This window comes from Elephantulus edwardii, unplaced genomic scaffold (assembly GCF_000299155.1).
Source record: "Elephantulus edwardii isolate Elephantulus edwardi_28Jun2011 unplaced genomic scaffold, EleEdw1.0 scaffold00043, whole genome shotgun sequence".
NCBI lineage: Eukaryota > Metazoa > Chordata > Mammalia > Macroscelidea > Macroscelididae > Elephantulus > Elephantulus edwardii.
In genome coordinates, this window is record NW_006399793.1 from 15337199 (window position 1) to 15363380 (window position 26182).

Sequence of the window (26182 nt, forward strand, 5' to 3'; positions counted from 1 at the left end):
CATGTTAAATAACTCACACAACTTGTTTGAAAAGCTACCACAATAAAAGCCCTCAAGAAGCACAAGGGGGGGAAAATCCTCCAATTACTACAATTTGGGTAGAATATGCCAAATATAGCTAGAAATAGTAAATAATTCCCTAAAAGGGACATTAGCAAATTACTTGGCGTTTGAACAAAGAATCCTTTCTGCACCAGCATGAATGATGCCTTTATTTTTTTTTCCTCACGAGTCTGATTTTAAAAAACAGCTGTAGTGCACGTTGACAAATGACAAAGCAGCAGACGTGATAAAACACTCTCAATCAAGGGAAAGAAGGGGGGGGGAAATCGGGTTGCTAGTGAATTAAACAGCAAGAATACCGAGCTGCCCGCTGCCCCTACCTCTTTTTTTTTTTTTTTTTAGTCTTTAGAGAGCAGGGGCCTCACCGCCCTACCCCACATTTCCTTGGCTCTGGTTACAACTGCCAGAGTTGAACCAACTTGCTACAGGCGGATTGGAGGCCTGGCGCTCTCCGGCCAGCGCGTCGTATTTGTGAATTTCTTGCCCGCGGCGTCCGCAGGTCCTTTGTATCCGGCCGCCGCTCGGGGCCGCGGTGGGGAGCGCGTCCCCCGTGTCCGCCCGCCTCCCGGGGCCGGCACGTGCAGCTCCCGCCCGCCTGCCCGCCCGGTCTGCTGAGGGGGCGGAGGCCCCAGCCTTTCCCTCACCCGCCTCCCACCCCGCAGGAGGAGGAGCAGCAGCAGCAGGAGGCGACAGCTGCCCCACGGAGGAGGCGCGGCGGCGAAGGGGCTGCGGACCGGCCCTGCGCCCGGCGAGCGCGCGGCATGTTCCCGGGCACTTCCTGACTGGCTGGCAGCGCGCACACGGCCGCTCGCACGCCCAGACCCCTGCGCTGGCGCGCTGGCTGCTCCCTCCCTAGCTGGCTCTGGGCGGCCTCGCTCTGCGTCGGCCGCGCCGCGGTGGAGGCGCGCGAGGGGGGACGCGGCCGGGGATGAGCGGACTGCGGGTAAACACGCCGCCGACGGGCCCCGCGAGGCCGTGAGGAGCCGCTTTTCTCCGAGTTGCCGCCCTGCCCTTGGATTTGAGATCATGTACGTACGCGTCGCCGTCCTGCCATTGTCTGGACTCCAAAACGCGCGTGTCGTGCGCCCCGGGCGAGGGGCTCGTGCCCATCCTCGCCGCGCGCCTGCCCCCTGCACTTCCTGTTCGTATTAAAGTGGACACTCGCTGACTGGACCTTTCTCCCCTCGCCCGCTTCTCTGTCCCTGTAGGTCCATTCACATCGTGGCGCTAGGGAACGAGGGGGACGCGTTTCACCAGGACAATCGGCCATCGGGGCTTATCCGCACTTACCTGGGGAGAAGTCCTCTGGTCTCAGGGGACGAGAGCAGCTTGTTGCTGAACGCGACCAGCACGGTCGCCCGCCCCGTGTTCACTGAGTATCAGGCCAGCGCGTTTGGAAATGTCAAGCTGGTGGTCCACGACTGTCCCGTCTGGGTAAGGGGCAGCAGTTGCTCGGAGCTGAGGCTGAAGGAGCTTTACTTTTTTCCTTTGAATTCTCTTTTGCCCCCTTCCGTCAATATGGAATGTCTGGGTCACCTGGGTAGTTTTTAAACATTTTGGGGACAGTCTTTGCTTCTTTGCTTCATTGAACATAGCTAGCCTGATCAGAGAACAGTCCTGGAAGGCAGAAGCCCCAATGGAAATGCAAGCACTTACTTTAGGATCATGGTTTGTCCCTTGGTGACAGCTGACAGTTCAGCGTGCCAACCCTAAGGGACGGGGTCACTAAGTTTCACCAGCAGAGAGCAATATTTTTCACGCCTACCCAGTGGATGATAATGTAAAAATACTTTCACTGGGGCCGTCCAGAAATAGAACCCTGGGAAAGGGGGAAAAGACAGGGACTGAGAATGAATTTCACATGACTCATTTTTGTTATTATCCACCTCTGAAAATTTGAAATTACTTTTTAAAAAATTAATATTGTAGATATACTTGATATATTAGCAGTTTGTTTTTAGTGACTCAGAAATGAGAAATAATGTATGCTCTTAGGATTTTAAAAATATTACTTGTGGTAATTGAAAGAAAGTGCAACATTAGAGTAATTCCAATTTCATTCTTGTGTGTTTGGTAAAAGGAGAGTCATATCAACTTCTTGACATATATAAGGTGTTTTTAGTGCACTATAACATATTTTTTATGTTTTTCAACTACCTGACACATACAGGGTGTTTTCAGTGCACAATAACATATTTTTTATATTTTTACTTGACCTTTCATAATTTCTCCTTCTTTACTGATGTTGGAGTTATATTGTATTGTGATTAAGTACTGGATTTTGTGTGCAGAGAAAAACTCATACATCACCTTCCATGTTACAAAAAAGGATAAAAATAATTTGCTGATATAAACTTTCAATTGAAGGAGAGTTAGTTTTTTTTGTTGGGTGGTGGTGAGTCAGTTTTGCAACATCACAACCTTGTTGGACATGGCAGAACTATTCCATAGGATTTACTGGTGGCCTAGTGGTAAGAAAATATGCTGCAGCCCCAGAGGCACACAGTTCAAATCCACCAGCTTCTCCGAGGGAGGATAGGCAGTCTGCTTCCCTGTGAGTAACTGCCTCAGAAAATGTGCTGGAGGGTCAGCTATGGGTCCGTTTCAACTTGAAGGCACACAGCAGCAATCTTTTCTTAAGGGAACTCTTGTGACTTAGTGGTGGGGAGCTGCACTTCCAATCCAAAGGCTCACTCTTCGAACCCATATCTGCTCCCTGGGGAGAAAGATAGAAAGATGGCAGAACCCCCACCCTGCCTCAGAAGTATACTGCCTCTGAAAACCTGCTGCAGGGTCTGTGACTCAATTCCAGCTTGACTTTGAGAACAGTCTAAGGAACCTTGGTAGCGTAATTGGTTTCATGTTGCACTCATAACTAAAAGCTAGGTTGTTGGCATCCACGAATCATTCTATAGGAGAAAGACAGCCTTCTGTCAAGAGTTAGGCTCAGAAACCAATGGAAGGTGGTCATGAGTTGGAATCAACTCCATGACAGTGAGTTTATTTTGGGTCTGTTTTTAATTCTATTATTTTAAACCTTCATGCAATCAGATGCTGGGTAGTTAGAGTCCACCTGAGACTCCTCAGCAGAAGCGTGGTGATCTGTTCCTGCACATATTACGACCCAGGGAGCACTGTGGGCGGTTCTACACAGTCACAGGAAGGCCATCATGAGATTTGATTCAATGCAAGCAACAGCAAAGTAAGGAGGCTAAAATAAATTAAAACCAGACCTTTCAATAAAGGGTGGCTATTAAATCTCTAGTTCTGACAGTATGATGCTGATCATAGGGAAGTTCTGACAATGAAAGACTCCTTTTGCTTCAGTCCTTTCATTGTGAAGAATCTGGCAGTCTACAAACTTATTGGTTCAACATGCAGTTAAACACATAATGAATGAGCTGAGTAAATAAATATAGGGAAAAGAAAACAAGCTGAATTAGGTTGCTGGAATAGCCTTTCCTGTTTTTCCTTTGTTAACCCCTTCCTGTTTATGTTGTTAATTTCGTAAAAAAGCCATCCTTTTAACCCTAGGTATTGTGTGTAATAAATGAAATCTTCCAGATGGATTAAACTAAGCCTCTTTAGGCTGGACTGTAGCCACATTGTGATTGTGGTGGTGTTGATTGCCTTAGAGGTGAGCACGACTCATAGTGACCCTATGAAAAAAGGCCTGAAGCCCCTCTACAACTATGTTTTCAAAGTTCATAGTTTCTGGAGGCACCTTATTTAGGAAGTGGATGTCACTCCTGCCTGCATTGTGATTGTTGTCACTTATTATGCTAATCATTTTTGTTATAATCAGGTAGTATTTTCTAGGTTATAAAGGTCTTTATTCATATTGTTGTTGTTAGGTGCCACCAGTTGAACTCAACTCATAGCAAACCTCCTATGAACCACAAACCTGAACCTGGTCCTAAACTGTGCCATCCTAATCATCTGACACGTATCTGAGCCCATTGCTGAAGTCACAGTGTCAGTTCATCTTGTTGGATAGATGGACATCCTCTCTTCTTCTCTCCTCTCCTCTCCTGACCCTCCATCTTTCCAAGCATGATTTCCCTTTCCGAATAATGTTGTTATTGGGAAGTGCCATCGAGTCATAGGTGACTCATAGCGACCCTGTGAACAAAAGACCTAAGCACTTTAATAACTTCCATTTTTCTCCAGGGTCGTAGGGTTTCTGAAGGCAGGCTGTTTTGGAAAGTGGATGCCACTCCTGCTTCCAAGCTTGTTTTAACACGGGAGATCCACCAAACACTGTCCACCATGGGTAACCATTATCACATCTGACACATCAGTGTCACAGTGTTTAGTATCACAGCAACCACAAATTACCTCTTTAGAGAAAATGGAGGGACCGGGGCTATATGACCTAGAAGAATGTTTGACCAAAAACAATTAAAACCGGGCCCTCAGACCAGTTTAAGAACCAAAGCATAGTTCAAACTCCATGAGTTCTGTCATTCCAAATTCCTCCATAATCATGTATTCTTATTGACTCTCACCACCCAAAAACACCCGTCTGGAAACATTCATCTGCTGCTTCCATCTCCTGTTCTGATGCCACATGTTTCTTCATGGAGTCTAACTTCTTTAATGATTTATCCACCATAAAGATAGAGTACACATGAGGGAAGGATACATATACAAACAGAAGATGAACAAAGGCCTAAAGTCTTTCTATCACTATCATCATTACTCCAAGTTTTCAGAGGCATGTAGTTTAAGAAGTGAATGCCAGTCCTGCTTCCAAAGCTGAATCAATCTGGTAGCTCCAACAAACACTGCCCATGATGCGTAGCAAATTACGGTGTTTGACATACCTGTGGCCCAGTTGTCCATCATCACAGCAACTCTATGTTATTTCAGTAGAGTAAATAGACAGACCTCTGCTGTACCACTTGAAAGAGTGTTCATCCAAAATCAATTAACATTGGGTCCTACAATATTTTAAAAATTCACCATGCCCAAATGCTGGTGGACTCTGGGCCAGAGACCTCCAGTTCATCTAGCAGGTCCCATCTGCTGACACCCACTTGGGACAAAAAGCCATAAGATCTCGAGCGTTCCATACATGTTCCTCCTCAAGACACAAGAGGCCATCCTAAGATCCAGCTTAGCCTCTCCTAACTCCTGTCCAAAGTATGAAAGATGAATAGTGAGTGCTATTAATTTCTAGGGATATGCTTTATGAAGTGCTGATTTTCTTTTGGTGGTATTATATTGATTATAATTATTAGTTGCTCTTTGTCATGTGTCAGAATATGAACTACAACAATGCAGATAGAGAACAGATTTTGATATCAAAAGGCCTTGCTTTTAGAATTCCATTACTGCCTGTGCCCTTGATAAGTCATTTATCTTCTCTCAGTCGTCTCTGTTTCCTTAAAGCTTGGTTAAGAATTAAATGAGATAGAACATGCAGAATTCTTAGGTGTAGTGGATGGCACACAGTGGGTATTCAGTAAGTGGGAGATACGCTGATAAATACTCATTACTCCATTTAGCCAAGTATTTTTGAAACTAAGCAAGATTAATGTTTCCCTGCACACCATTCAGGACTGGACAATGACTAGAGATGACAGAAGAGAATTGATGCTTTTGAGCTGTGGTGCTGGAGAAGAGTGTTGAATATATGATGGACTGCTAGGAGAACAAACAGGTCTGTTGTGGTGAGGGTGAAACTAGGCTGCTCCTTGGAGTCAAGGATTCTGAAACTTCGTCTGACATACTGGGGCATATTGTAAGGAGGGACCAGTCCTTGGAGAGGGACATCATGTTTGGGAGAGTGGAGGAACAGTGCAAGAGAGGAAGACCCTCAATGAGATGGATTGAGTCAGTGACTGGAGTAATGGTAGTAGGTGTGTCAGAAACAGTGAGGCTGGCACAGGACAGAACAGGGTTTATTGCTCTTGTACATAATGTTACTGTGAGTCGCAAGTGACTTTATGGCACCAAAGAAGCAAAAACAGGGTAGTGATGTTGGTACTTGGTAAGTACTGACTTTACAGTCTTAAATAAAATAAAGTTGTTTCACTGTACAAATTCAGAATTTTTAAAAAAAATTGTATTTAAGATGATTTAGGAAAGATTTTTTTTCCTCAAAGATCAGTTTATTTCTCCGAAAGTGGTTCCAAGTCTTGTATTGCATAACCCTCTGGAGGAAATCCTGGAGCTGATTTACAAAGAGTGGAAGAATCTGATTTCCTTCATAATGCTAGAAACTAATGGACACTTTCTCTTTGACATAGTTTGAGGCAAAATGCATGGTTATTTTGGAGCTGGAGTGAGATATTTGTTCTTCTCTTCCTGAGTTCTTGTTTGTAGATCCCAGGTTTCGCTCTGGATCCTTGCCCTATATACTTGGTACTTGTAAAATAAATATGTTTCAAATTCATGCTTATTATTTAGTCCACATCTGCTCCACCTACTCCCTTCTGTCGTGTAGTTACATTATTTCATGTCACATTCCTATATCTTTTCCTGTTTACCAGAAACGTTCCATAAAAAGCAATGAGGTAATACATTTACAATGTGTGTGTGCGTGTGTGTGCGCGCGCATTATTATTTGAAGCTCTGAGTTCTATTTCAAATGTGGTTTTGGTCTTTAAATCCACAGTATTCATGATGCCAGTACTCATTTTCTCAGGACATTTTCCTTTTAGTGTCTTCTTCATCTCCCCCCAAGCCCAGTACTTTTCTAGTAACTGGAATTTTGAACAGTTTGTCATATGATCAGAAGTTTATCTATTCTCTCAGAGTGAAATATTTAAATAATAATAATAGTAATAATAATGATGTTTAATATTGGCTCTAGTGCCTTAGTGGTAAGGAGTTAATTACACTGTCAACCCAAGCACACATGGCTCAAATCCACCATCTGCTCTGTGGGAGAAAGATGGACAGTCTCCTCCCATGGAGAAGGTTGTAATTTACTGCCTCTGAAAACCCCACTGGAGGGTCAGCTGTGAGCCTGTTCTGACTCCGTGGTACGTAACAACAGCAGCATCTACATATAGGTTAAATTTTATGCCATTCGTTAGCCTTTGTACTCTGTTAAACTTTCATACCTAGTTATATTTGTCTATTTGAACTTCAGTAATGTAACAGAACGGAGGCATTTAGTGCTTTGAGATTTGGAATTGAAGAGTGGAGCTCTGTTTTCCTATTTGCTTGTCCTGTGTCACTCTCCACTTCCACTCAGTTTTTTCATCCCTTTCCAAGTGCACAGCTTTAGTGTTTTCACTTCATAATTTGCCAGAGTTTACTTTTGTTTGTGTTTTGGTAGTGGTAATTCTTTGAAACTCTTTCCAGAAGTGCTTTATCCATTCCAGTTTTTTCCTTTGAGTATATTTGGAGGAACAGGTCAGGTTGAGGAGTATATAAAGCGTTAGGAGAGAAATACTGTGGTATTGAGGATGTAAACTTGATGTTGTTGTTCGTTGTTGTTGAGCCAAGTCTGACTCATAGAGATTCTGAAGTCTGAGTCCTGTCTTATGCCATTCTCATCATCTCTGACACACTTGATCCCTTTGCTGTTGTCATTGTGTCAAGGGTCTCCTTGTCTGTCGCTGATCCTCCACCTTTCCGAACATGATGTCCCTTTCCAAAGAATAGCTTCTCCTAGCAACGTGCCCAAAGTTAGTGAGACGAAGCTTCACAGTTCTTACCTCCAAGGAGCCCTCTGGCTGCACTTTTACTGAGGCATATCTTTCTGTTCTTTTGGCAGTCCATGAGATATTCGGCACTTTTCTCCAACACCACAACTCAAAGGCATCAATTCTTCCTCTGTTAGGAGACACTGTGCACTAGCATGACTAATACTGTGATGGTGGTGAGAATGTAAAGACTGTATTTGTAATACAAATTAGATCTTTAAATACTACACACACACACACACACAGACACAGACACACACTGTGCATCTGTGCAAGAGGTGAGGATACCTGGCATAGTAGTTAAAAACAGTGGCTGCTAATCAAAGGGTTGGCAATTCCTATAGGATCAGGAAACACATCTGCTTTCATAAAGATTATAAACCTTGGAAACCCTACAAGGAAGTTGCACTCCGTCCTTTAGGGTTTCTATCAGTTGGAATTGACTTGAAGGCAGTAGAGTTTTGGGGGAGATTGCGTTCAGGGGACTGGAAAGGCACTGAAGAGAGAAGCAGCTCACCTAGGAAAAAAAGGTACTTTTTTGTAGCTCTCCTCCAGGATTTCCCAACATAGAACAAAAGTCTTGCCACACAGCTCTCCACTGATTGATTTAGACACCAGTTTTGAACTCAGGGTTCAAAATGTAAACTTTCATAGACATTTTTGAAACTTTTAACCTTGTCCATCCATTTGTCCCTCCCTCCCTCCCTCCCTCCCTTCCTTACTTACTTCCAACCAGCCAAGCAACCAACTATCCATCTAGTTTTGGTTAGCAGCACAGCTACTGACTATACCTTTAGAGGTCCTTTTCCAAGTCTAGTTTTATTACTCCTAAAAATAGTACCCAGGGCTTCATGAAAGGAAAAATTAACAATTCAAAGTTAATGCAAATATTGGAATAAAAACTAGTATGGCAGTGGTAGTAAAGTACATATTTTCTTATACTACTGTTTATACAAAAATGGAAAAAATATTTTAAAATGTGTGTCTAAAATGTCAAAGCATTTACAAGGTAATTGTTGTATAATCAAGTGAGAACTGGCTCTTAGCTGACCTGCCAAGTGAGTTTTTAGAGGCTGATTGCCTATCCTACTGAGCAGCTGGTGCATTTGAACCACTTACCTTTAGGCTGGCAGTGAAGCTCCTTATCAGTCTTACTACCGTGCCCTGCCGAGTTGCAAGCAAACTCATAGCTGACCTTCCAGTGGGATTTCAGAGGCAGTAAATCACATGGGAGGAGAATGCCCATCTTTTTCCTATGGAGCAGCTGGTGGATTTGAACTACATGCCTTTGGGTTAGTAGCATTACTTTCAGTCTGAATATAAATACAAAAAATGTTAAATATTGTCCAGAAGTAAAATTTTCAAAACTAGCATGGTCTATCCTGAACTTCTAAAATCTATAAGTTAAATACATTAAATTACAAATATGTCCCTTAATAGGGTAATTTTTAATAACAAGTACACAATTTCTTTTGGAGACAGAGTTCACCACTTATTGCCCGAAGAATGAATAAAGTTGAAAAGTATATGTGAGTTTTAGAAATAAGGATGAAATATATGGAACAATGCAAAATTCACTGTTGATTTACAACATCAAAGCACTGAAAAATATTGCAGTCAAAATGAGTTATGGGAAATTTATTGAAGCATGTCTATTCATACCAATGCATTTTATCTAATGTCATACTGTTACATTTGTTTAAATAATATGTTAGCGTTTATTATTCAGTTAACTGTATATAAACTAAACATTGCATTCTGCATTTTGATTTAGGACATTTTTGACAGTGATTGGTATACATCTCGAAATCTAATTGGGGGCGCTGACATCATTGTGATAAAATACAATGTAAATGACAAGTTTTCATTCCATGAAGTAAAGGATAACTATATCCCAGTGATAAAAAGAGCATTAAATTCGGTTCCGGTAATCATTGCTGCTGTTGGCACCAGACAAAATGGTAAGTATTTAATTTTCTGTATTATAATGAGAGTAGAGGTTCTTCAATACTTGTGATAGAGCTAAGTTTATTAATGTTAGATACAGTTTTTTATTAAAAAACCACCCAGAACTCTTGATTCAAATGCCAGCTGCTCTGTCATCGGATATGCTAATAAAATATCAAAAGCAGATATATTAAACTTTTGTACTTTTGATGGATACAGGGTATTCATCAGAAAATCTGTCTTCTAAACTACTGTTGTACAGTATCAAAGGAAGACAGTAATTGTGTAGTCTGTCAGAATCCCTTTGGTTTTGTGAGTTTTGACATATGAGAAGTATTAGGCTGACTCAGTCCTGGAAGACTATTTTTAGGCAAGCTGCAGACCTAACCTAGTGAGAAGGATAGATAATGCACAAAAGCATATGGCCTTGGGAACAGGACTTTTAGATTATCAATGAGCTGAATGCACTGACAGCAGCACCCTATAAGAGAACTTTATTCCGTGACTGATGGATGCAGATTATTGTCAGATGCTTCAGGCTGGGTTCACTTTGGTGTAATAGTATTTTACAGTTCTTTCGCTCTTTTTGGTGGTATTTTCATTTTTAAAGTTTTAGTTTTGTTTTTTTATTTTTCTTGTTAAGGTATAGTATATAAGTTTACTGATCTTAGAATTTATCACCTTATTATATTTGTATACATCTTTCCTCTGTCACGCAGATCAAGACATAGAACATTTTGTGCCCATATTTCCTAACCTCCCTCCCTGAAAGTTGTTGCTGTTCTGATATCTAACATCATGGTTTAGTTTAGTTTCTTAACGTGTTACAGATGCAAGTTTTTGGTATGTAATATTTTGTGTCTGACTGGTTTCACTTGGCACATGTGCCAAGATCCGTCCATGTTGTCTACACTAGGCACATGTGTCAAGATCAGTCCATGTTGTCTATGATCTGTAAATTGTATCTTATTGCTAGGTATTGCTAGTGTGTCAGTAGGCCACCATTGACTTCCTTATTGCCGTTCTCCATTTGGTGGATATCTGGGTTGCTGCCTTAGCTCTGAGACACTGGGGAGCATATGGTTAACATTAATAGATACAAATAAAATCATCTTGACCCTCCTTTGACCCCATACCCGCTCTACTTCCTTATCTTTAATTTGTGTTGGTTAGGATTCTTGAATGAGTTATTCACACTTCCTGAGTCTGTTCACTGACTTCCCATCCATTCTTTAGCACACTATGGGTTGACTTCCACTTTCACAGTGAAACTGAGTTTGTTCTCACCCATGTCAGCAATTAGATCCTTATTCCAAGTATAATCTATGTTATTATTATTTATTATGTTTTTTAATTGTTCAAATACGGCTCACCCTTCACTGAATAAAGCTACTCTATTTTTTCTTTCTTTCTCAATTTTTTTCTAATTCTGGCTCTCCCTCTCTCCACAACACATTTTGCATAGAACTTTCTTCTAAGATTTATTCTATCCTTTGACTTCATCTCTTCTTCCTCTTTCCCCTGGACCATGAGCCCTTTTAATCTGTTGCCTGGGTTCCCCTGAATTTTCACTCTTTTGGTCTGTATCACCGTAGATCTCTTTATCCAAATTCCCTGTTTTGGCACGTGATCCCCGTGCTCTCTATCCACACAAGCCAGAGTTATCTGGCTCCCACTTTCTTCCCCATTCTTCACATCCTCACATGGCTGTGAGGCTCTTTTGATTTTGCGTGCATGTTAAATAATCTTCAGACTCCACACTCTCTCTCTTCATCACCACTGGAATGAAAATCTAATCATTTATTCATGGATAGTGGCAAAAATCCTCGCCACTGGACCAGTGAGCAGTATCATGATAGATAGAGAAAAGATTGAAACTGTCAACTATGTCATCTCACACAGATGAAGTTACATGTCATCTTAAGTATACTTGGTACTAGCAGTCAGGAGATCAGGAGATGTATAGCAAGTCTGCAGTAAGGGGCCTCTCCAAATTATTGTGGAGTACTCATGTCAGTTTGAGGACTAAAGTGTGCCCGTTGCAGGCCAGGGTCTTTTCAGTCACTGGAAATACATCTGAGAGCAGGACAGTGAATAAGAATAATGGGAGAAGAATTGATGCCTTTAAACTATGGTGTTGAAGAAGAATACTGAATATCTTACAGACTGCCAAAAGAAAAAACCCAGATATATTTTGGAGAAGGTAAAGCCAGAGTCCTGCTCGGAGGCAAAGATGACAAAGCTTTGTTTCACATACTTTGAGCATGTTGCTAGGAGAGGCTCTTCCTTTGAGAGGGATGCCATACTTGGCGAGGTGGAGGGATGGCGAAGGAGAGGGCACAACCAGATGGATTGACACAGTGACTACAGCGATGCGCTCGATTGTGTCAGAGATTGTGAGGAGGGCACAGGATACGAAAGGATGAGATATGAGACCCTTGTCTGAAATGGTATAGTTGTTATTAGGTGACAGCAGGTTGCCTGCAACTCATAGCGATCTTATATACAGCAGCTCTAAACCCTGCCATATCTTGTGCCAATATGCCACACTTCTACCCCTGTTATCCCAATCACCGAATCAATCCATCTCATTGAGGGTCTTCCTCTCCTGCACTGTCTGTTCACCCTCCTAAGCTTGATGTCCTTCTACAAGGACTGGTCCCTCCTTGCAACATGACCAATGTATGTCAGATGAAGCTTTAGAATCCTTGCCTCCAAGGAGCAGCCTGGAGGAGAATTGATGCTTTTGAGCTTTGGTGTTGGAGAAGAGTGCTGAGAGTGCCATGGACTGCTAAGAAAACAAACAGATTCATCCTGAAGATGGTTAGCTGGGCTGCTCCTTGGAGGCAAGGATTCTGAGGCTTCGTCTGACATACTTTGGACATGTTGTAAGGAGGGACCGGTCCTTGGAGAGGGACATCGTGCTTGGGGTGGGTGGAGGGCAGGCGCAGCAGGGGAAGGCCCTCTGGGAGATGGATTGATTCAATGACTGGGGCAATCGGGATGAGTGTGTCAGAGACAGTGAGATTGGCACAGGACAGAGCAGAGTTTAGAGCTGTTGTACATAGGGTCGCTATGAGTCGCAAGTGACTCGATGGCACATAACAACAACAACAACAATAACAGTGATTAACCTGTTTATTCTCTTAGCATCCCATGGTATATTCAATACTCTTCTCCAACACCACAACTCAAAGGCATGGATTTTCCATCATCCCTAGTCATTGTCAAGCTCTCTGATGTATAGCAAGTGATTGTAAACACCATGACCTGTATTCAGTGCACCTTAGTCTCCAGACTGACATTGTTGCTCTTCAGCACTTTGGAGAGGTCTCTGACAGCAGACTTTCCCAATGCAATACAGCTATTAAATTCCTGGCTGCTGGTGCTAAGAGTGTTGACTGTGCAGCTAAGCAAACTAAAGCTCTTAACAATCTCAATCTCTTCACCATCTATCCTGATGCTGCCAATTGGCCCAGTGGTGAGAATCTTTGTCTTCTTGACATTGAGCCTCAATCTATATTGAAGGCTGCAGTCCTTGACCCTCTGCAGCAAGTGCCTCAGGTCCTCCTCACTGTCACCAAATGTTTTTTCCCCAATCAGTAGGGGTTTTTTTACCCTGTTAGAAAATGTTTTCATTGTGCACAGGGATTTAATCTTTAGAAGGTCCCATTCATCAATTTTTTCCTCTCCAGGTTGTGCATTTCTGGCTGTGTTTGACAGTCTCTTTATACCATAGACTAGGTTGGCTAAGCTTGATTCTAGTTTGTCTCTGATGAACTTCCTGGTTTTGGGCTTTCCTCCCAGGTCTCTGATCCACCTTGAGTTGATTTTTTTTTAAAGTTGATTTTTGTGCATGGTGTGAGATGTGGATCCTGTTTTCAGTTTTCTGTAGATAGTAGTCCAGTTTTGCCAGCACCATTTGTTGAAGAGGTTGTCATTTCTTTATTTAAAAGGTTTTATTTCCTTGTTGAATATCGGTTCACTATAGATAGCTGGGTCCATTTCTGGGTTCTCAATTCTGTTACATTGGTCTATGTGCCTGCCATTGTACCAGTACCATGCTGTTTTGGTTACTACTGCCTTGTAGGGGGAAAAAAAATAATATTATGAAGCACAATGTATCCAAACTTTGTAAACCAACCAATAAAAACAACAACTAAAAAATGGTGGAAATTATCAAATAAAAAAATAAAACTGCAGGAATATTTTTAGAAAAGAATAAATTTCTGCCATACAAAAATCTATAGATTTCTTTTGGTGTTATTCCCTTCATGTAAGATTGTGTAGAGTTTAGTTCTACCCTCCAGAGTCACTGGACAGAGGCATTGTGGACTTGACAACCTTTAAAAGTGTTGCCTAGTACAGTCTGCATGCCCCACGTAGAGACACCCTGCCTCTTCATTGCCCCCCACAGCATAGCATAGTATAGCAAATTCACACTCATCCTTTCAGTCAGTACCTTTACTGTGGAAGCTTTCAGAATTCTCCCAGGCAGTTAATTTCCTCTCTTCTGTTCCCATGGTTACTTTGTACATCTTTATTAGGGTTCTATCATATTATGTTACAATTGTTTGCAGTCATGTCTATCTTACCCAGTTGACTGAGCTGTTTTTATTTTGATACCTTCACCTCCCTAGTACTTCATATGTGGTGGGTGCTCAATAGACATTGGTTCAATTAGTGAATAGATGGTTTTACAAGTGATTTAAATAAGTGGAAAACTCAATTTCACTAACAAGATGAAGTTAATTTACCATGTACAGTGTGATTGATTGCAGAGTAATCACAAAGTGCAATCTAGCTATTCAGTCAAGGATGATTATTGAGAGTTTCCCCACCCCCGAAATGCGTGTAACTGAGCTTGCTGCTCCCTCTGTTAGGCCTCTGTTGTGATTCATTTTATAATTAGTTAAAGAAAGACAATCAGTCTTTTCTTTTTGTTACAGTTTGTCTTTGACAAACTTGATTGCATATGTGCCTTTTATGGCATGTGACTCTGAATGTTTTTTAAGTCTTAAAAAAATAATAAATTTCTTAAAGGGGAAAAGTTTTATCTAGGTGTCATTTTGTGTGTGTGTGTGTGTACATATATATATTTATATATTTACATATATATACTATTTTTTTTTTCACAACAGTCCTTGTCTACATTCATAGCTTAAGCTCATGAAGATGGGACACCCTATCTTGTTCTTTTGGAATCTTTATTTCAAACAGTGATAACATTGTTAAAAATCAGTCTGCAGCAGCGTCTCAAAGCAACTCCTTTGAGAGAGATGCTATTTATTTGAATACTAGAATTACATTGTCATTACTTTTTAAAAACAGACTTCTAGTAAAACTTGAGGTAGAAAAAAGATTGCTGGATGCACAGTACTAATTCACAAAGTCAATATGGAAATAGACCCAAAATCCATAAACACTTGAATTAAATGCTCAACATAGGGTTATTTAAGCCATAAATATTTTTTTGGCTCCTTCGCTATACAAGTCAGACAATTTTTAAGAATCTTAGATTATTTCACTGGCTACTAATGAAGATACAGGTTCCGGGAAGAATTACTAACTACTTAGTATCAAAAACCTGTAAGGAAGATTTTAAGAAAGAGTATTTTTAGAATTCAGATAAAGAGTTTGGCAAGTGACAGAGTAATATTCTGATAATTAATTAAGCATTTTTATTTTTTGGTGCACATGAACGAAAAGAAATATCTTAAAATTAGATACAAATTGGATACACAAGGAACAACTTTTCTAGGATAGTGTGTCAGTGATGTGCATACATCTTAATGCCTTGGAAGATTCCATACTGCTGACTTAAGCCTGACTGAAACTGGTTGTGTTTTCCAGCCAAATCAAGGTTATTTGAAATGGTTTCACATTTTGCTCACTTAACTTTTCACTTGCTACACTACTGACTTTAATATGTTTTTGTCCAGAAATAAAGTTTGTTAGAATGAGTTGCCTACTCACCCCATTCCATCAACATAAGGAGAGCTTTGTAAACATAAGAAGGCCTCTGTCTTCAGATTTTGTTTCCGAAATCAAAGGCACTGTGTATAAAGGCTTTGTAAATTATGTGAAATGCCAATGAGTTATTTTTCAAGATAGGCTAAATTCTTTATGAAAATGCTATATGCTCCAAACAGAAAATATTCTTTTTTTTAATTGTTATTTTAACGAAAATTTACAAAAGATTTGGATTTCCATCCATTTGTTGTTGCACAAACAGAAAATGTTCTTAGTTCTCAGGTTAGACTTTATGGCACAATTTAAGGAACTCAAGTTTAGTTTTCAAATCAGCACATCTTTGGCATCAATAAATGTTTACTGAAACTAAATTTTATCTTTTGATATCAGAGTTCTTTTCTTGTTTCTTTGTGACTCACAATGAGACTTGAACAAAATATGTTTAACCTCTTGAGCTTCAGTTTTCTCCTTTGTAAAACAATAATATATTGATTCTAAGCTCTCAGATGCTTGAAATAAAGCCAGAATTATGCAAGTCGTGTTTGTCTGCACATCTGTGTGAAATATACACCCTACATTTCTGCATACGTAATATACAAATGCACTAAATGTCCTTAGTATGCTGACAGGATGTCCTGTATGTGCCTTCTGTATGTGCATCTTATGTATCTATTTGGTAGTTAATGTATCTTGTGGAACATTGTCCAGCTACCTCTTCTGAGCCACTGTGCTTACACCCTCCATTATTGGAGTTGTTAGCTACCAATCTCTCTCCATTGACTTCGTTCCTTTTTAGAAAGAGTAACACAGTGACTGTAACAGTGAGCTTGAGCATCCCAGACATTGCGAGGATGGTACAGGACAGAGCAGGGTTCACATCTGTTGTTTGTAGGGTAACCATGAGTTGTAGTGGACTCCATGACATCTAACAACAACAGCTGTGTGGAAAGATATTGCCTTGCCCCAGATGGAAAGTCACTGAAAAATGAGGAGAACAAGTATTAATAAAACACATCTGTTAATAATTAGAACTTGGAATGTATAAAGTGCCAATATAGGGAGAACTGAAAGTTGCAACAAATGACAGGTAATACATGAAGATTGATATTTTATGCTTTAGTGAACTGAGATGAACTGGTATGAGCCATTTTGAATCAGAATCATATGATCTACTATGCTAAGAATGAATATTGAAGAGGAACGATGTTGCATTCATGGTTAAAAAGGCAATTTCAGGATCTCCCTTGAAGTACCGTATAGTGAATAATAGGATACCATCCATACCCATACCCATCTTAATCTGATTTTTATTCAGATATATGTACCAACAACTAAAGTCAAAGAGTAGGAGATTGAGGATGTCTACCAAATTTTGCTATCTAAAATTGACCAAGTATCCAGTCAAGCTGTATTAATAATTATTGTTGAGTGTAATACAAACTTAGGAAACAAAAGGAAGGAATAATAGTGGGAAAGTAGACTTAGTGACAGAAATGAGGCTGGAGATGGAATGATTGGATTTTTTGTGCTCAGTGGATTATTTTTTATAAAAACTTAAAAGGTGACTTTACACATGGACTTCACCTAAAGGACAGCACAAGAATCAGATTGATTATATCTGTTGGAATCACTGGAGATGTGCATTATCAGCAGTCAAAAACCATACCATCAGTCACTTATGTGCAAGTTCACATTAAAACTGAAGAAAAGGAAAACTCTTCCATAGGAACTGAAATATGAGCTTGAGTCTATTCCAATTTAAGAGTCATTTCATGAACAGGTTTGAGACATTGAACATGAATGATCAAAGACAGGAGGAACTGTGGGAGGACATCAAGGATATCAGAGAGCAAAAAATCATTGCAAAGGCAGAGGAGAAAGAAATCAGTGTCGAGAAGCCAAAACAAAAGAAGAAATGCCGACATAAAAGAGCTGAACAGAAGATTTCAAAGAGCAGTTCAAGAAGACAGAGCAAAATTTTATAATGAAATTTCTAAAGAACTGGAGTGAGAAAGTGAAAAAAAAGGGAAGAATGCCGTCTGCAACTCTCAAGCTGAAAGAACTGAAAAACTGATTCTAGCCTTGAGTTGCAATACTTAGAGATGTGATAGGCAAAATTATGAATGATCCAGGGAGCATCAAAAAAAGATGGAAGGAATACAAAGAGCCATTGTGCCAAAAGTAATTAGTTGACACTGAAAAACTTTTAAGAAATGCCATAGGAACAAGAGCCAATGGTAATGAAGGGTGAAGTTGAAGTTGCACTGAAAGCTTTGGCATCAGGCCTCAGCAATCAGTGGAAAACCAGTTGACATAGTTCAGCTAACGAATGCAGCCTTGGATGTGCTTGTTAGTCTCTTCCAGGAAATTTAAAGGACAGTTGCATGGCCAGCTGACTGGAAGAGACCATATTTGTTCACAGTACCAAGAAAGGTGACCCAACAGAATGTGGAAACTATAGAACATTATCATTAATATCACGTGCAAGCAGAATTATTGCTAAAGATCATCCAAAAATGGCTAGAACAGTGCATTGACAGAGAACTGCCTAAGGTTCAAGCAGGGTTTAGGAAAGGCCATGGTACTAGGGATATCATTGTGACTGTCTGCTGAGTCCTGGCTGAGAGCAGGAGAATATCTATGTGTTTTATTGACTGTTAAAGGCATTTTATCATAACATCTTTGAGTTAAAATTGAGAAGAATGGGAATCCCTGGACACTTAATTGTGCTCATGAGAACCTATGCCTGGATTAATAAACTGCTGTCTAAACAAAGCAAGGGAACATGGCATGGTTTAAAATTAGGAATAGTGTGCCTTTTTCTCCATACTTAATCAGTCTGTATGTTGAGTAAATAATTAATGAAGCTAGACACTATGAAGTGGATTGTAGCATCCAGCTCGGAGCCATCAATGACCTGAATTAATCACATGACACACCTTGCTTGCTGAAAGTCAGGAGGACATGAAAAGCTTGCTGCAGATGATCAAGAACTACAGCCTTTGGTATAGATTACATCTAAGCATCAAGAAAACAGAAGTGCAGTTAGCATCTTGATAAGAGAAAGGACTGAAACTGTCATCTTGCTTGAATCCAGTAATCAATACCCCTGGTACTAGCAGTCAGGAAGTCAGGAGATGTATTGCACTGGGCAAGTCCAAGATGCTTAAGAGCGATGATGTCAAGCTGAATATTAAAGTGCATCTGAATTCGGGCCATGATCTCAATCACCAAGGATGACAGAAGAATAATTTGTGCCTTTGAGCTGTGGTGCTGAAGAAGAGTACTGAATATCCCATGGACTAAATTAAGAACAAACAGATATGTCTTGGAGAAAGTGCAACCAGAAATTTTTGCCTCTTGGAGGCAAAAATGGCAACGCTTCGTCTCTCATACTGATAGCTAGGTGAGACTGTATCTTGTAAAAGGATATAAGGCTTGATCAGAAAAGAAGGGGAAGACCCCTCATGAGATGGTATGGCATTGTGACGGTATCAGCAAACATCCAATTACTGGTAACTTTAGGAATAAATACTCCCAGCGTTCTTTTCTCTAAAGGAAAATTACCCTACGGAGCCACCCTAAGGTGCCCTGTAGGATCAGCAAGAGACCGCTGTTGTGGCTGCATTGCAGCTCAGTTTTTCCTCTGCCCAGTCCTGCTTTCTCACTTCAAAGAAGAGTTGTTCCCAGGATCATCATCCTTCTCTCCTGCATGTGAATCTCCATCTCTGAGTCAGATTGCCAGGAAAGCAACCTTCAACCACATGCATGCCCCAGTTTTAGGGAATCACCCTCTTTTAATTTGGCTGCTTTTTGACCAAGGTACATCTCATGTCCTGAAACAAAATAAAGCTAACTGATGCATGTGTAGCTGAAATTAATTTTCAGCTTTATCAGAGATTTTTTTCTTTTAAAGAGGTATGGACTTATTTGTGATACAACTATGAATCTGAAAGCAGTTAAAATTTTGAAATGTTGTATTCTGCCTGTTTTAAAATTTAATGTTGATAAAAAAGATAGTTATTAAAATGTGGTTCATATAATTGAATGCTTTAGAATCTAATTATAAAAAGAGCAAGGGCAGTGTGGGGATGGTAGAGTCTGACCACTACTTATTCCACAAGGAGAGGTGTCCCCATCAACAACATCTAAAACACAAAACTAGTTCTCATGAGGTCAGATATGTCCCAAGTGCTTCCACTTCTACTTCACCTGATCCCAACACCAATCCTATTGCTCTATTGGGATCAAAATCCATTGCAATAGCTGCACAAACCTTACAGAATGATAATCATGTTTATTTGGTCTATTAGGGAAGTTAACCGTTTACAACTCAGGTTCCTGTCATACTCAAGGGCCCTTCAGCCTTCAGCCTTGCAGCTTTAGGGCAGTGCTACAAAGCTTGCTTAGTCCTTCTGATTATGATGTCTCCCCCAGTCCTCCAGCAACTTGAGCGAAGGCCCCTGCCCTTCCTCCCTGGGGCAGCAGCTGTAGGTCAGCTCTGTCTCACTTCAGGTCTCTCCTTCTCCACTGTGGCTCCTATGGCTCTCGTGCAGGCTCTGGTCTGACTGGTGCAGGCATCTCTGACCCCAAAGGACACACACTGCATTCTTGGTTTCTTCTTACTTACTGGTAGTGATATTCTTTAATTTTTGCTGCTGAACATGCTCAGTTTAAACCGTGTGGAATTGTGAAACTAATCAGTCCCCTTGTGGATAGACTAACACATGTTTTTTGCATGTTCCTGCCCGGCCTTGTAACAAAGTCAAGGGCAAATGGCCCAGATAAGCAGTTTTGAATATAAGACCCACTATACTACAACAATGGATGAAAATTTCTAGATTAATAACACTGCAGTTTATGTGAGATTTATGAAGAGAGTGACGATTTATCGTCCTGACAACCCAGACCAAATTGAGGATTATATCCAAGCATCATGAATATATTTGAAGCTTATTAAAAAAGAAAGAAAAGTCAACCCGCTATTTTCTATGTTTTATATCAGTAATTAAGCTATTACATTTTTATTCTTTTCTACTGGCTTAAAAGTATTGGTACTTGGAATCCTAAGGTGGTACCAAAGGAAACAGGCTCCATTACTGGCTGGTGGTCCTAATCACTGTGCTAGCCTTGGCACTGCCCATTCGTCTATTTTTAAATCCTTTTTTTTTCTAAAATACTGTTTATTCTTCTTGTCAGCTAAGGCATATTTCATTTGACCCTAGTATTATAAGTGACACTTTCTTCAGAATCTGGCATGCTTGGAAACGAGCATGAACAGAGAGTCAGGAAAGGAGAGGAAGACGCTCAATGAGATAGTTTGTCACAGTGATTGCAGTGATGGCCTTGAGTGCAGCAGAGATTGTGAGGATGGCACACGATTGAGCAAGGTTTTACGCAGGGGCACTCTGAGGTGGAGTCCACGAGACAGCACCTAACAAGAACGACAAACTCCTTGCTTTCAAGTTAGAGCCGACTTAGAGATGACTCTTCCATCATGTTTCCAAGGCTGTAGAGGAGGCTTCCCGTCTTTCTTCCAGGGAGCTGCTGCTGGTGGATTCAGACCACCAGAGAGGCACGGCCTTTGGGTTACCAGCACAATTACTGTCAGAATATACTACTGAATTCCCTTAACAACAGCACATACTGCTTACTGGCATTCCTTGAACTATGCTTGTGATAGATGCTCTTGATTTGCTATTTACTTTTCAGATGATCTATGTACATGTTTTTTTTATGTTTAACTTTAAAATTCTTTATTAATCAAATTCATTCTATCAGAAGAATTACCTTGTACGTGCCCACTGTGTACCTCGGACAGAGGAAGCTGCGTCAGTACGACTGAAGGGATCCAGCTCGCTAAAGAACTAGGAGCTACGTACCTTGAACTGCACAGCCTCGATGACTTCTATATAGGAAAATATTTTGGAGGAGTGGTAAGTGGAAATTCTTATAGCATAAATTAAAGCAGTTGTTCAGGCTGGCTATAGAATTATTTCCCACAGCATTCGTTAGAACATTAGTTCTAGCAGTATGATTAGTTCTAGTGAAGCACTAAGGTAAGGTTATGTAGAAATGAGTTAAAAATGACTGATGGCAAAGAGATTCAGTGTTCAGGCTGCCAACCAAACCCATCAGCTAGTTCATCAGGGAACGATCTGACTGTCTACTTCTGTAAAGATGACAGGCTTGGAGGGCCTGTGAGGGCAGTGGTTTGGAAAAGTTTTTGCTAGCGTGAAATGAACACTGTATTTTTCTCTTCAAATAAATAATTTTCCATTTTTTGATATGAAAGTTCACAGTTTGCCAGTTGGTTGCACTTAATTGGTCTTTGTTTTTCACACAGAAGTCTGTTGAATTACACAAACCTCTAATGTCAGTTTTAATTATCATCTTTATTCAGCATCAGAGCTTGACGACCTCCAGCAGAGGGACCTGAAAATTCCCTTTGTGCCAGCTTCTTGAGGAGAATCATATTCCATCTTGTACCTGTGCTTCTCCTCTTGTTCTTGTTGTCATGTGCTCTTGAGTTGGAGTCACTTCCTAGCTGACCCTCCAGCTCGTTTTCAGAGGCTGTAAATCACATGAGCGGAAATGGCCCATCTTCCACTGGAGCAGCTGATGGATTTGAACCACTTGCCTTTTGAGTTGGCAGCTCACTTCCTTACCATTACACCACCAGAGCTCCCTTCTCATGTCTTATGGTTCAAAAAACATACAGTGAATCTATTTATATTATGTTTTGTTGTCAGATATATAGGGATCCAGGTTTGCTCACTTGGTTATAGGGCCATTTGCTGGGCTCTGCCAACATTTAGAAGCTCATCCTAGCATATTTGAAGCTCACATTAGCTTATTTAAGGTATGTGCTCATTCCCTAAAGTGTTAGGACTACAAAGTCCTTGGAGAATGGAGCTGCATCATTTAAGTATTTACCAACTTTGAAACAATAGCCTTCCAAACAATAACCCCTCCCTTTTTTAAAAAGCATGAACATAAAGTTTAATATTGAGCTGCTTCTGAAGTCCTATAGCCAACTCAAAAAGTTAGTTTGCAAAACTCTCCAGTTGAGGCTTCTGAGTTTCCCAAACAGTCACTTCTTAATAGACGTCTGATAAGCATAAAGAAGATATTTAATCCAAAGTAAACCTTATTGTAAGCAGAACGTTGGGATTCTTCACTCTTCTTTTCACTTAGTCCTTTTAGGAGTTACCTTTCCAGTTTGCTAGAATATATTTTTTAAAATTTACTTTTATTTTATATTGAAACACTGCATGGTTCAGAATTGGGAAGGATGTATGCCAGGGATGTGTCCTATCTCCATACCTTTTCAACCTGTATGCAGAACAGATTATCCGAGAGGCTAGACCCTATGAGGAGAAATGCGACATTTGGATTGGTGGAAGATCCATCAACAATCTGTGTTATGCAGATGACACAACCCTGCTTGCTGAAAGTGAGGAGGACCTGAAGCGCTTGCTGCAGAGGGTCAAGTTCTGCAGCCTTCACTAGAGATTGAGGCTCAATATCAAGAAGACAAAGATTCTCACCACTGGGCCAATTGGCAGCATCAGGATGGATGGTAAAGAGATTGAGATTGTTCACAGCTTTAGTCTGCTTGGCTCCACAGTCAACACTCTTGGGACCAGTAGCCAGGAAATGAAAAGATGTATTGCGATGGTAAAATCTGCTGTTAGAGACCTCTCTAAAGTACTGAAGAGCATTGGTGTCACTCTAGACACTAAGGTGTGCCTGATACAGGCCATTCTTTTTCCAGTCACTTGTTATGCGTCAGAGAGGTGGACGATGACTAGGGAGGATAGAAGGAGAATTGATGCCTTTGAGCTGTGTTGCTGGAGAAGAGTATTAAATATACCGTGGACTGCTAAGAAAACAAACAGATTCATCCTGGATAGGGTGAAACCAGGCTGCTCCTTGAAGGCAAGGATTCTGGGGCTTCATCTGACATACTTTGGACATGTTGTAAGGAAGTACCAGTCCTTGGAGAGGGACATCATGCCTGGGAGGATGGAGGTATAGCCCAGGAGGGGAACGCCCTCTGTGAGGTGGATTGATTCACTGCCTGGGGTAATCCAGATGGGTGTATCGGAGACAGTGAGATTGGCACAGGACAGAGCAGGGTTTAGGGCTGTTGTACATAGGGTCACTATGAGTCGCGACTCGACAGCACATAACAACAATTGGTTTGCATGCGAAATTAATATACTTTGTGTTTCATTCCTATGTATTGTGTTTCATATATGCCTTCAGTCCATTGTATTTCATATGATCATTCTCATATTAGTCTATGTCCACTATTACTTTGTCTTTTCAGGTCCCCATTGGATATTTCCTAATTCCTTTACCACCTCCTTCCATCCACCAAACTCTGCGATTTGTGATTTCTCACCTTTTCTCCATCCTCAGCCTCCTAGTCCCCCTTCCTTCCCCCTTTTAAACACATCTTACTAGTAAAAATAGATATTTTACTGTGTATTCATGAATGAATATGTTGAAATATAGATGTTTTATAGATAGCGTTGTTGTTGTTGTTGTGTACCGTAGAATCATAACTGACCTGTAGCTGACCCACTGATGGGTTTCCAGAGGTTGTTAATCACATGAGAAGAGATTGTCCATCCTTCTCCCATGGAGCAGCCCGTGGCCTTGAACCACATGCCTTTGAGATGGCAGCACAGCTTCTAGCCATTAGACTGTCAGAGCAGATAGCTTGAGAATTTTAATTTAACCCAGAGTTACTAGGTAAAATACATATATAAACACCAAATATAAATGGTTCTGGTATCTACACAATAGAAATCAAAACCAAATTTCCTGCTTTTGAGACAGTTCTGATTCATAACAACGCTCTAGAGCAGAGTGGAAATACCCCGTGGAGTCATCAGGGTTGGAGTCGTCACAGAAGCAGACTGCTCCATTCACCCGTGGAGCAACCGGTGAGTTCAGGCTCTGACCTTTCAGTTAGCAGCTGAGATCTTAACCATTAAGTCGTCAGTCCTCCTCTGTACACTATAAATGACCATTATTCACTCATTTAGTAAAGAAGTAGTAATAACACAACATTCAGCAATATATACATAACCTTATTCATATTATCCACAAGACTAAGAAATGTTAACTATATACTGTTAAGTTGTAAGTGGAATAATAAAAGGAGAGAAAAAGAAAATGTTCCTGTAGAACATAATATACTATCATGACTTTTAAAAAGTCTTAATTTGGTTGAAGAACTTTATCTTTTTTCCAGAAATATCCTAAGGAGCTGGGAGAAAAAAAAATTTGGTATCATTTAGTCAGAGCAGAGAGGAAGAAGCTGTTTCCTTTTGGGCTTTTCAGACTCCTTGTTTCCTTTTCCAGGTTCCTGAACCTGAGATATTCAAGTTCACGTGTTCTTGAATTATAGTGATGCTTGGGAAATCCAGAACTCATTGGAACTGCGTTGTTTTTCTTGGTCTTGTATGTGTAATGTTACCCCTTTGAGAGGATACAGTCTGACCACTTTTTCTATTACTCATTTTAGTAGAAAATATTTGAGTTTTCCATCCCTGATGGAAAATTTCTGTATCACTTCTTCCTTCTTTCCCTTCTTTCCTCCTTTCCGGTTAAAGTTGAGCAATGTTGAAGACTGAAGATGAAGTGATAGTTGGGGCAAAGTCTGTCATTTCTCCTTTCCTTTACTTAAAACTTAATGAGCCTATGAGAATAAGATAAAAATGGTCTCTTTATAGATACCAGCTGTGATATTAAGAAAAAAAAATAGTGACATTTGCAAGAATGATGGATGCAAATGATATTGTTAGAGTGAAAAATCTTACATGAAAGAGTCACGATGAAGTGCTGTGTAGCTTTACCTGCAAGCCTGAACGGGAAGGGTACTTTCCCTGTCCCTGAGCTTTAAAAAGTCCCAAGTGGCTCTTCCCCAGTTGTCCTCTCCAGCGCTGGGTTTGAGTCCAGGTAGTTAAAGTGATATCCTGCTTGGAGTTGGTATCTGCTGCTTGATCTATATTGTCCAGTATGATAGCCAATTGCCATATATGTATGCTTATTTTTCATTTATATTCTTTATACTTAAAGCAATGAAATTTAAAACTCTGAGTCCTATTAGACAAAAGGCAGAATAATAGCTCCACCTGAATTCCCAAACTCAAATGTTATCTAAAGTTCAAGTGAGGGCATTTATACGGAAGGAGTAGGATCTTGAAACTTGAGATGGAGAAATATGGTTAAGTAATCAGCAAACTGTGGACAGTGAGCTCCAAAATGTCATTGACTCCCACCTGTCAAAAGAACCAGCCTTCCTACTCTCATGTGAAGAGAGTCCATCATTGCCTGCTAAGCCACCACTATCAGAAGAACCATTGCAACTCACCTCATGAACTTAACCCAGTCATGCCTACAGAGTGTTTCTCTGCGTTATTACATAACATTTGAGCAAGAGCCTATGGTGATGAAGGAAGAAGTTCAAGCTGCTTTGAAGGAAATAGCAAAAAATAAGGCCCCAGGAATAGATGATATAC

General features: G+C 40.6%; 1 protein-coding gene across 1 annotated transcript in view; it reads left to right on the forward strand.

Annotated features, from left to right (window-relative positions):
* Positions 1–792: 792 nt before the first annotated feature.
* Positions 793–26182, forward strand: part of RHOBTB3 (Rho-related BTB domain containing 3) — a 135024-nt gene continuing 109634 nt past the window's right edge. Inside the window, exons 1-4 of the mRNA XM_006885372.1 lie at positions 793–1091; positions 1272–1497; positions 9499–9685; positions 21426–21580. Coding sequence (XP_006885434.1) covers positions 1090–1091; positions 1272–1497; positions 9499–9685; positions 21426–21580 — 570 coding nt within the window. The 5' untranslated portion in view covers positions 793–1089. The remainder of the gene's footprint in view (positions 1092–1271; positions 1498–9498; positions 9686–21425; positions 21581–26182) is intronic.